The following is a 10,312-nucleotide window of genomic DNA, read 5'->3' as shown; positions in this document are numbered from 1 at the left end:
GTCTTGTTTATTTCCGTGCTTCTGGGGGTTGAAGCGGGGGTGAAAGAAATTCCAGCAGTTTCTTTGTGTGCGCGCGCGCCGTATAGCTTGCATCTGTGTGCTAGCTTGTGCTGATGTGTTTTTCGTTGCTGCTTTCGTTAGTGGTTCCGTGTGGTGAGCTAGATGTCTGCGTAGATTCAGCACAGTGCATGCCTTGTGAAGCATGTGTACATGCTTTCTCAGCTCTTCTTGTGTGCATGGAATGGGTGTCTGGCTTTGCTTGGGGCTGGTGGTCCTCTTCTTTTCTTGCACCATTTATGTTCTTTCCTCTCTCTCTCTCTCTCTCTCTCTCTCTCTCTCTCTCTCTCTGTATGGGACGAAGGGGAGGGGATAGGAAGAAGGTCATCAGGATATATAATCGATCCAGGATGGCAGAAACATATATAATCACACGAAATATTACAAGTTCTTATCTCCTAATTACGTGTAGGTGCAGATCTACTAGCTAGCAACTTTTTTTCTCCCTGGGCTTGGTATATCTGCAGTAACTCGGTAACTGCTGCATACAAGATCATCTGTGTGTATGTGTGATGTGTCACACACACAGATGTAAGCCACGATATCATCAAGCTTCTTTTGCATCATCGCCTTCTGTTCCCCGCCAATGATGAGTTAGGGTTAGGGTTCGGTCACATGTGCCCCCATCTCCCCCTCTCTCTCTCTCCGCGCGCTGTAGATGTTACTGTTACCTGTGCGTGTGGTGCTGGTGGCAGCGACGCCTCTCTCCTCATTAGAGCCATGTGTGGTGTCCTCTTGTTAAGCCAAGGCTCATCACGCCAGCTCTGGGCCCCTAGCTAGGTTCTGGCAGCAGCACTGTAGTTTCATGACCCGCCAAAACAGTGAAGGCACAGCACCGTAGCAGTAAAGAAGAAAATAATGCACTGTAGTAACCTTTCTTTTTTCCCTCTACTTTTGGGGCCGACTTTTTTTTTGCGGGGAACTCTTTTGTGCCGTTTCAGTGAGCTCCTCTGATTTCCATTATCTGAAAGGCATGTCTATATGCAAAACTAAAATGTACGTAGTGGTATTTTTCCATATGTGTGTCTAGCAGTTGCTGATTTGAAATAGAAGGGCAGCATCAAATAACGTGCAAAACATGCCACTTTTTACACTTACTTTCTGTATTTCGGTCTCTTTTGTACACACATATAGTATAAAACAATATCAAAACTTGAGAACTGCCCATTGATAAAAATGTTTGTGTTACAATTTGTGAATTTTTTGAAATGCAGACTCACTTGTGCTTGCATATCTAAAAGGACAAGTAAACAATCCATATGATAATTACAATTTGATAATTAAAGGGGGCACCATATTATGGATTTATTATTTGTTCAGTTAATAAAATTTTGAATACTGGCGTCATATATGTAAAGATGGACAGGGTAATTCTTCTTGAATATAAGAAATGAACCCAGATGAAGCATTTATGTGCATGCCTGCATAAATTTGTACTGCAATATTTCATTTCACGCCCAAATGTATTTATTTATTTGAAAATCTTGGCTTTGCCCGGACATATGTATTCACTGTACTACCCTGTGTGAAGCGACAACCTCTCTCCGGTGGTTTATGAGCGTCTACAGTGATGTGAAGGCTGCCCTGCGTACGGAGCCAATGGCTGTCACGGTCAGAATCAAGCCGTACGTAGCATCGGGTACTACAAGAGAGAGAGAGAGAGAGAGAGAGAGAGAGAGAGGGGATGGGGAGACTGGTGAGCTCCATGGGGGGTCAGGAGGGGCAGGTAAAAGCAGAGACCTTGGCTGCCGTGGTTCTCTCATACGAATAAACACTGGGTAATAGGGCGTGTTCTCTGTGCTGCAGCGAATAGCATGCTCGACGATGCTAAGGTTCCGTCCAACAGCGAGAGAAATCCGTGTCAACAGTGCGTGTCCTTATGAACAGTAGCTTGCATTATTATACGTGATGTGACATTCGCTCTCATCGCTGTTCGATGGTGGCCGTAGCAGAGGTAGTGGTAACTATGGTCTTCCCTTTGAAGCATGCATTCTAGTACTATTTTTTGAGAAGTGAAGCATACTTTTTTAATGTTGCTTTGGTGAGGAAATGTAGTGAATTAGTGAAATTACTCTTTGGTGGGGTTTTATTTTATGTGCGGGGTGGACAAGGGGATGGAGTCAGACTAGGCCAACGATCCTGATCCTTATATAAATGCCCATCATAAATGTATTGCCTTCATAAAAAATGTGGTTTCGTGGAGAATGCATGTACACATAGTTTAAAAAAGCGTTAGGCATTAATTATGCGTTTTGTCACCGTCTTGCGCTTTACTGACCAAAGCGCATGCTTGTGCGCAATTATGCACAGATTAGACGTAGTTATGCGCAATGCATTTTGCCAATGCCTAGAGCTTAGGAGCGCTTAAGTACTCGCTTAGGCGCGCGATTTTTTAACTATGCATGTACATATATTTTGGTGTTAATATCTCGGACCTTGAAGATAGCTTACGACATTTCCCATGTATATATCTGTAATAGTTCTCTTGGTGCAGAGTTATATTATGTAAAATGCTTGACACGTACACAATTCGTCTACTTTGTCTAGATTCTGATTCTTTACTTCATATAAACATAAATTAGCAAAGGTTGTAATTAACCAAATCACACAGTTCATATATACTTTTTTTTTGAAACAAGGCAAAAGACTTGCCATTTTCATTTAATAAGAAGAGGTTTCAGAACAGACATCGCCAAGCGGCGGAAAAGCAAAACAATTACTCTCGCGGCATTACATTACGCAAATGCTTAGCGCCTGCAACGGCCCAAATCGAAACTTCCTCTTTGATGCGTCGCATGACAATCGCCACCGGCGCCGCTTTGCATTCCTTTCATTCCATATCTCCCATCCCACAAGAAATAACAGGGAAGATAGGGCCTTCGTCGGGAGTGTATTATCAGAGAGAACCGCATCCCACCAAGATTTCACCGAATCAAACAGGAGCCACGGAGCCGTGGGGATAGCAAGCCCAAGCCATGAGAAGACCGCATTCCAAATCCGAACAGAGAAACGACACTTGAAGATCAGGTGTGCTGCAGATTCTTGCACCTGACTGCATACTGACTATGCTGATTAATAGTATGAAATTGGCCGTTAGATTCACCAACATAAAATACAAACACTTTTCAAAAAGAAAACATAAAATACAAACACAAAATACAAGCACTTTTCAAAAAGAAAACATAAAATACAAACACAACTGGAATTCTCTTGAGGTACATACTGGTAAAATATCTATGTCTGGACATTGTACCCCTTGAAGGCCTCTTCATATTGGAAAGGAAGTCCTCGGTAAAGAGCGACCACACTGTAGTACAAGCTAGTTAGCTCGTGCAAAAGGCTTGTGATGGCACACATCTTTGCCCAGCATAACATATGATGTTTTTTCTACATCGACCTGATGGATTTCACATTGCTCTTGTTCAATACAACAGAGCAACTTTATATATATTGTCCTCAAAAGTATGAGATACATCCAATTTATTTGGTCTATTTTTGGCAAGGGTCTATCTGGACTCTATTTTAGTAATGATGTGGTAACTAACAAAGTCCGGTTTCTGAATCTTGACAACCAATATTTGAAGTATGCAGTAAGAGCACATTAATTTGATATAACTAATCTAATCTCCCCCCAAGTCTACCACGTTATTACAAAGTTGGTTATAAATTTTCTGAATCATTTAATGAGGTTTTTTCCAGAATAAATCGCTGTTAATTTCCGAAAAATAGAACTTTTATTTATTTTTTATTACTGTTGTTTCCGTTTAATGAAGTTAATTATTACTGTTAATTTGAGTATTATTTATGTTGGTACGAACTAGAAAGTTCATATTTATGCTTGTACTCACTCCACTGGTGTGTACCCAAATTAATGCAGCGTGAAAGCAACCATTGAGAGATACAAGAAGGCAACAAGTGACACCTCCAGCGCTGGTACAGTCGCAGAGATCAATGCCCAGGTAACATCATATGTCACTCAAGAAGTCAACATAAAATATTTCTAGACCCTAGCAACCCGGCCCCTAGGTTGCATGCAGTCTTACTACGTACTAGGAACTTCACCCTGCTAGTCAACATTCCATCTAACTGTGCTCCAGCGTATAAAATGATTCCTTTGAACAAAATCTTCAGATTGGACATCCTGGTCATAGGGAACTTGTGGTTATTACACAATGGAATGTCCGGTGACACTACTCTCAAGAGATCATGTTTGGACCAGCAGACCATATTTATATGTAGTTCTGTATGTGTGCAGTGGACACTTTCATGCATCACTCAGACGGGAGACGGGAGAGACAGTAACATGCAAACTGAGGTTTAGCAAATCAGAAATGGGCCCACATCTGTTTCTTCTGGGAAGAAAGAAATGCGCTTATAATATACATAAGTTCCTGGTTAATTTGTTGATCTGATTATATGGGTTAACCATTTCTCTTGTTTAGATTTGTTGAGATCAAGATTTAGTAGGCATAGGTATGTACTTGGTTCGTATCAAGTAGCAACGATATTTAAATGGTTCCAGGAAAAACAGTTTTGGGCCATGCTTGCTAGTTTCACCTGAATAACATATATTTTCATGTGAGCCAAACAGTACTACATGTTAGACAGAAGGAAAATGATTCGTCTGAAATACCAACTTATAATTCATGTCCTTTTATGTATATATGCATATGACTACTTGTGCAGACACCAGTAAATATTGTGTATCACAAAAACTAGAGTAATGACAGGGACCATAGTGTGGAGTGAGTGAGTTTGTCTTCATGAGTTTATTTTCTCTAAACATAGCTTTCGTTTGGCTCAGTAAGTATTTTTGGAATTTTTTGGAATCTCGTTTTTTTCCCAAAACCATAGTTTGAAAAACTTTGCTGTGTTTGGCATCGATAAATACCAGTCTTATAAACCGTAGTATCTCTAATACTGTAGTATTTCTGCAGTATTTTAAAAAGAGGTCTTGACCTCTTTTTTTCTGAACCAAACTGAGAAAACTATGGGTCTTAGAAACTGGAGTATTCGTTAATTGTCCAGACATTGAAATACTGAGGTTTTGCATTACCACGGTTTTCAAAATACTAGTGTCTAGTATCTGGATAAGAAGATTTACAAGGAGGTATGTTGCATGATGCTGTTCCACCCTTCATGGCGGAGCGTTGTGTCAATTGATTTATCTAAGTCAATGTGCTGCAAAAAATTGCCACTGTTTTCATAAATGTAGTTTTCAGTAAAAATACTAAAATTATATTTAGAGAGTCTACCTTTACTTTACTTAAGTACGCCCAATAATGCATGGTTTTGATGCATGTGCATGCTATACAAATAGAATGCTGGAACCACGAAGAATGACCACTACTCTTCTCGTAATTTCACATATATATGAAACAAATAAGCATGAGTGGAAATTCACATTCAGCAATTTGTGAATGAAATCATGTAATATTTATTAGTCATTCGCCAATACCAATATCTGTATATTGTACTCACTGGACTCAAATTACAAACTTGCAGCACTACCAGCAGGAATCTGCGAAGCTGAAGCAGCAAATAACCACCTTGCAGAACTCCAACAGGTTCATTTTTTCCCCAAGTTAGCAACTTAGTTAATCTCAACTTATCAAGCAAGTTCCATTTTGCTTTGTAAATAAACTCTTGTCAACATTGATGCCTTAGGACTCTAATAGGCGATACAATGGCCACCATGAGCCACAGAGACCTGAAGCAGCTGGAGGGAAGGCTGGACAAAGGCCTAGGAAAGATTAGAGCAAGAAAGGTTCAGTTTGCTACGAATACTTGCATGAATTCTGTTGAAAAGAACTATTTTGTTTGTCTAGCTAGTTCCTGACCTTCACATTTAATCTGCAGAACGAATTACTATGCGCTGAAATTGAGTACATGCAGAGAAGGGTAACACAATAAAACAATAGCATCTTTTCTTCTTGCAACTTTTTTCCTTGCTTTGACATTAAAAAATTTAAATTACAAGATGAGCCATATATATTCAGGAAATGGAGCTGCAGAATAACAACTTCTTCTTGAGGGAAAAAGTAAGTACCTGGTATCTCCTATTTACAAAAGACAATGCATGTGACTTACATGAGAACATTAAACTATATATAATATATAGTAAGGTACAAAACACTCCAAGTCACGAACTAATCTCAACGCAGGTAGCTGAGACTGAAAGGGGGCAACAGCAGACGTTGAACATGATGGGGGCGGCTTCGACATCGGATGAGTACGAGCAAAATATGATCCATTGTGATCCGAGAACCTTCCTGCAGTTCAACTTCATGCAGCAGCAGCCTCAGTACTACTCCCAGCAGGAGGACCGCAAAAGTTTGAACTCAGGTAAAATATTCTTCTAGCCTGTACTATAGGCATGGTTTTCACTTTCAGCTTCAAGAAAAATTCAGCAACAACCGAAATCACCAAAATTCAGTGAAATTTCGGCCAATGGACCGAAATATAAATTTGAATACAATTAAATATTAAAAAATGAGAAAATATTTGAATTTTTGTGTATTTCTGAAATACTTTCGCTGAAAGGTACATATTTTCATGTCTACTGAAATGCCTGAAATTGGTGAATTTCATCAAAATCTCACTGAAACTATGTATGTATATTCATTTAATATAATCTTAATGTTTTCTAATGCATGTGAATAATTGAGCATATTGAAAATTCTAATGGAGAGAGCTAGTTGCTAGATATGCAACATTCAAGTAAAATTTCTGACTCTTAGGTCTGTATGGGCTATACATAGTAGAAACACGGAAAATGACACAACCCCAGAGGAGCACCTAAGGCTAGTCATAGTGGGAGTAACTTAGGTAATAACATAGCGCACTTCAATTTTTTTTTGCTTATGTGGCATGTAGTTAATGAGGAGAGATGTGTTTAGAGTAACATAATATGTTACTGTAACATAGCGTTTTTCGAGAAAGGATGAGTCTACAAACTAATAAATGAAGCAATATATGACACTAGTACTACGTTACTTTGCACTATGAAGGTATTCCTTTCGTTCCAAAATAGATGACCCAATTTTGTACTAAAGTTAGTACAAAGTTGAGTCATATATTCTGGAACGGAGGGATTAGTAACTTAGACTAGTGTCATATGCATGACACTAGTATAAGTTACTCCCCACTATGGCCAGCCTAAGTACTCTCATAAAGACCAATATTTATGTGCTTTCCTTAACTATAACCGCCTATGTATTTTAATGCTTTAGTGGCCTTGTTTGTCTTTGCAGTTGGAAGGTGATGGATGCATCCATGCATAGCTGTGTCGTCTGTCATTTACCTTCAAGTGAGATTGAAGCTATATAGATATCCGTGAGATATAACTAGAACTTCCATGAATGTGTGTATTTCTATACACGCACAATCAACTTTATCCCATAATTAAGGCTTGGCCACACCTGTGCAACGTATCCATATGTATTGTGATGATACTACTTAATTATCTCAGTGCAACTCAGGTACTTCGCATATATCTATGTACCTTTTCCATATGCAATAGTACTGGTGGCGATTTCATATACATCCGTTTTATGTCTCATATACATTTCTTTGAAAAGAAGGGTTACCCTCGGCCTCTGCATCAGCATGATGCACACAATCATCTTTATTACTTATTCACCAGAGTCTGACAAAATTTATACAAGGATCAACCTGAAGCCCCCTTCTAGGCGAAAAAAGTCGCTACACCTACACCAATACAGATGTGCCTTATTCGCATAACAGACACAATCTAATCCAGAGGTCTTAATACCATCCGGTCTAGGCATCTTATAACATGCACTGCCTGTGCATGCTGAAGGATCAGTCACCTCTATCTTCCGCCATCCTGTCTTTAGGAGGAATCACTTCATAGATCTTGCCAGTCCCATCTGCCGTCAGTGTCATCACGACACCAGAAAGCGCCACCAGCCTGCGCGTGCCGATCAAACAACGTCCAACTCTGAGACTCCACTGCTCCATGCTACCGAGACCCACCGTCTTCAATGCGGTCGATGTAACACCGCTCCACCTGTTGGCCTCTCTAGTAAATCACTGCTCCAAGACGATGCCCCCAGGAGGGGGAACGGCACCTCTCCATCATCATCCGACCCGGGAAACCCAGACCCAGCGTTTTGGGTACCGAACGAAATTCCAGGATTTTGTGCAGTTACCACGTTTACAGCCCCCCCCCCCTCGAGAAACACTCATACCGAGCAAAAAATCTCAAATATTTTGAAAATTTTCAATTCAGACGCTCACACTATAGTTAAATAGAGTCTATCTCTCATGCAAAAATAGAACTGGTTGTGGCCTAGTGGCAGAGCCATCCTTTCCTCGACAGCGAGTTCGACTCTTGCCTCAAGCTTTTTTATTTCTTTTTGAGGCTGCAAAAGTTAAAAATTGTTGCCTAAATGTTGTTGCGTCGAGGGGTCGAACTCGTGATAGTTGAGTAAGTGGCAACTCAGGTTGAACGGACACTACGTCACGGCAGGGTTTGTGATACATAAGAGTTAAATACATATCTATATCGACTTCAAAAAATTTGAATTCAAAATTTGATTTTAAATTTCGTCTGATTTTTTTCCCGATATTTTGTGGTAACCGCAAATTCTGGCGCCCCTCGAGAAAAATGATCCACGCGGGATCCAAAACCTTGCCCAGACCTAGGGTTTCCCCCGTAACAGCTAATACCTGGAGGAAGAGGGGCACGCCATCTGCAACTGCCGACGCACCCAAGCGGTGCTCACCACCACATAGCTCTGACGACGACGCCTTCAAGAAGGACACAACGCCAAGAGCGCCGTCACCGCCTTATACATAAGTGAGTGCTATTTAGATGGCAACAAACTTGGTAACAACACAAGAATGTCGCAAGTTTTAAGAACATACCTAGTTAAAAATGGAGTATAAGTCCAGTAACTGAAATCAAAGTTTGTCATGGAGGTGAGTCGAAGTTTTCCTGAGGTGCGACAGCAGTGCTACTAACACATCGCCCAACCACTTATTGCCGTGCTTGACATACCAGTCTTCCGTCTTCTTGATCCACTCCTCCCATGACGTGTGCTCCGAGCCTCCGACCACCCGAGCATCTTGAGCTTCTGGTGGTCGCTGAAATACCTGTGGTCATTGAATGGAAGGTCGCCGACCGTCCAGATGTTGGGGAACGTAGCAGAAATTCAAAATTTTCCTACGAGTCACCAAGATCTATCTATGGAGAGACTAGCAACGAGGGAAGGAGAGTGCATCTACATACCCTTGTAGATCGCTAAGCGGAAGCGTTCAAGAGAACGGGGTTGAAGGGGTCGTACTCGTCGTGATCCAAATCACCGGAGATCCTAGTGCCGAACGGACGGCACCTCCGCGTTCAACACACGTACAGCCCGGTGACGTCTCCCATGCTTTGATCCAGCAAGGTGAGAGGGAGAGGTTGAGGAAGACTCCATCCAGCAGCAGCACAACGGCGTGGTGATGATGGAGGAGCGTGGTAGTCCAGCAGGGCTTCGCCAAGCACCGCGAGATATGAGGAGAAAGAGAGGTAGGGCTGCGCCAAGAAGAGGTGAAACTCATGTCTTGGGCAGCCCCCACAACTCAACTATTTATAGGGGGAGGGGAGGGGGCTGCGCCCCCTCTAGGGTTCCCTCCCCAGGGGTGGCGGCCAAAAGGGGAGAGGGGGGAGGCGCACCTAGGGTGGGCCTTAGGGCCCATCTGCCCTAGGGTTTGCCCCCTTCCCCCACTTCCCTGCGCCTTGGGCCCTGTGGGGGGGCGCACCAGTCCACCTGGGGCTGGTCCCCTCCCACACTTGGCCCATGCAGCCCTTCGGGGTTGGTGGCCCCACTTGGTGGACCCCCGGGACCCTCCCGGTGGTCCCGGTACGTTACCGATAAAACCCGAAACTTTTCCGGTGACCAAAACAGGACTTCCCATATATAAATCTTTACCTCCGGACCATTCCGGAACTCTTCGTGACGTCCGGGATCTCATCCGAGACTCCGAACAACATTCGGTAACCACATACAAACTTCCTTTATAACCCTAGCGTCATCGAACCTTAAGTGTGTAGACCCTACGGGTTCGGGAACCATGCATGACCGAGACCTTCTCCGGTCAATAACCAACAGCGGGATCTGGATACCCATGTTGGCTCCCACATGTTCCACGATGATCTCATCGGATGAACCACGATGTCAAGGACTCAATCGACCCCGTATGCAATTCCCTTTGTCCAGCGGTATTATACTTGCCCGAGATTCGA

General features: G+C 42.3%; 1 protein-coding gene across 3 annotated transcripts in view; it reads left to right on the top strand.

Annotated features, from left to right (window-relative positions):
• Positions 1–7,600, top strand: part of LOC119329440 (MADS-box transcription factor 58-like) — a 9,105-nt gene extending 1,505 nt beyond the window's left edge. For all 3 annotated transcript variants that reach the window (XM_037602488.1, XM_037602496.1, XM_037602501.1), the window contains 7 exons: positions 3,935–4,016; positions 5,563–5,624; positions 5,725–5,824; positions 5,917–5,958; positions 6,057–6,098; positions 6,222–6,402; positions 7,311–7,600. In XM_037602488.1, coding sequence (XP_037458385.1) covers positions 3,935–4,016; positions 5,563–5,624; positions 5,725–5,824; positions 5,917–5,958; positions 6,057–6,098; positions 6,222–6,402; positions 7,311–7,321 — 520 coding nt within the window. In that variant the 3' untranslated portion in view covers positions 7,322–7,600. The remainder of the gene's footprint in view (positions 1–3,934; positions 4,017–5,562; positions 5,625–5,724; positions 5,825–5,916; positions 5,959–6,056; positions 6,099–6,221; positions 6,403–7,310) is intronic.
• The last annotated feature ends 2,712 nt before the right edge of the window (positions 7,601–10,312 follow it).

Source organism: Triticum dicoccoides, chromosome 1B (assembly GCF_002162155.2).
Source record: "Triticum dicoccoides isolate Atlit2015 ecotype Zavitan chromosome 1B, WEW_v2.0, whole genome shotgun sequence".
NCBI classification, from domain to species: Eukaryota; Viridiplantae; Streptophyta; class Magnoliopsida; order Poales; family Poaceae; genus Triticum; species Triticum dicoccoides.
Note: the sequence above shows the minus strand (reverse complement) of the source record. Positions and strands in the feature narration are given on the sequence as shown.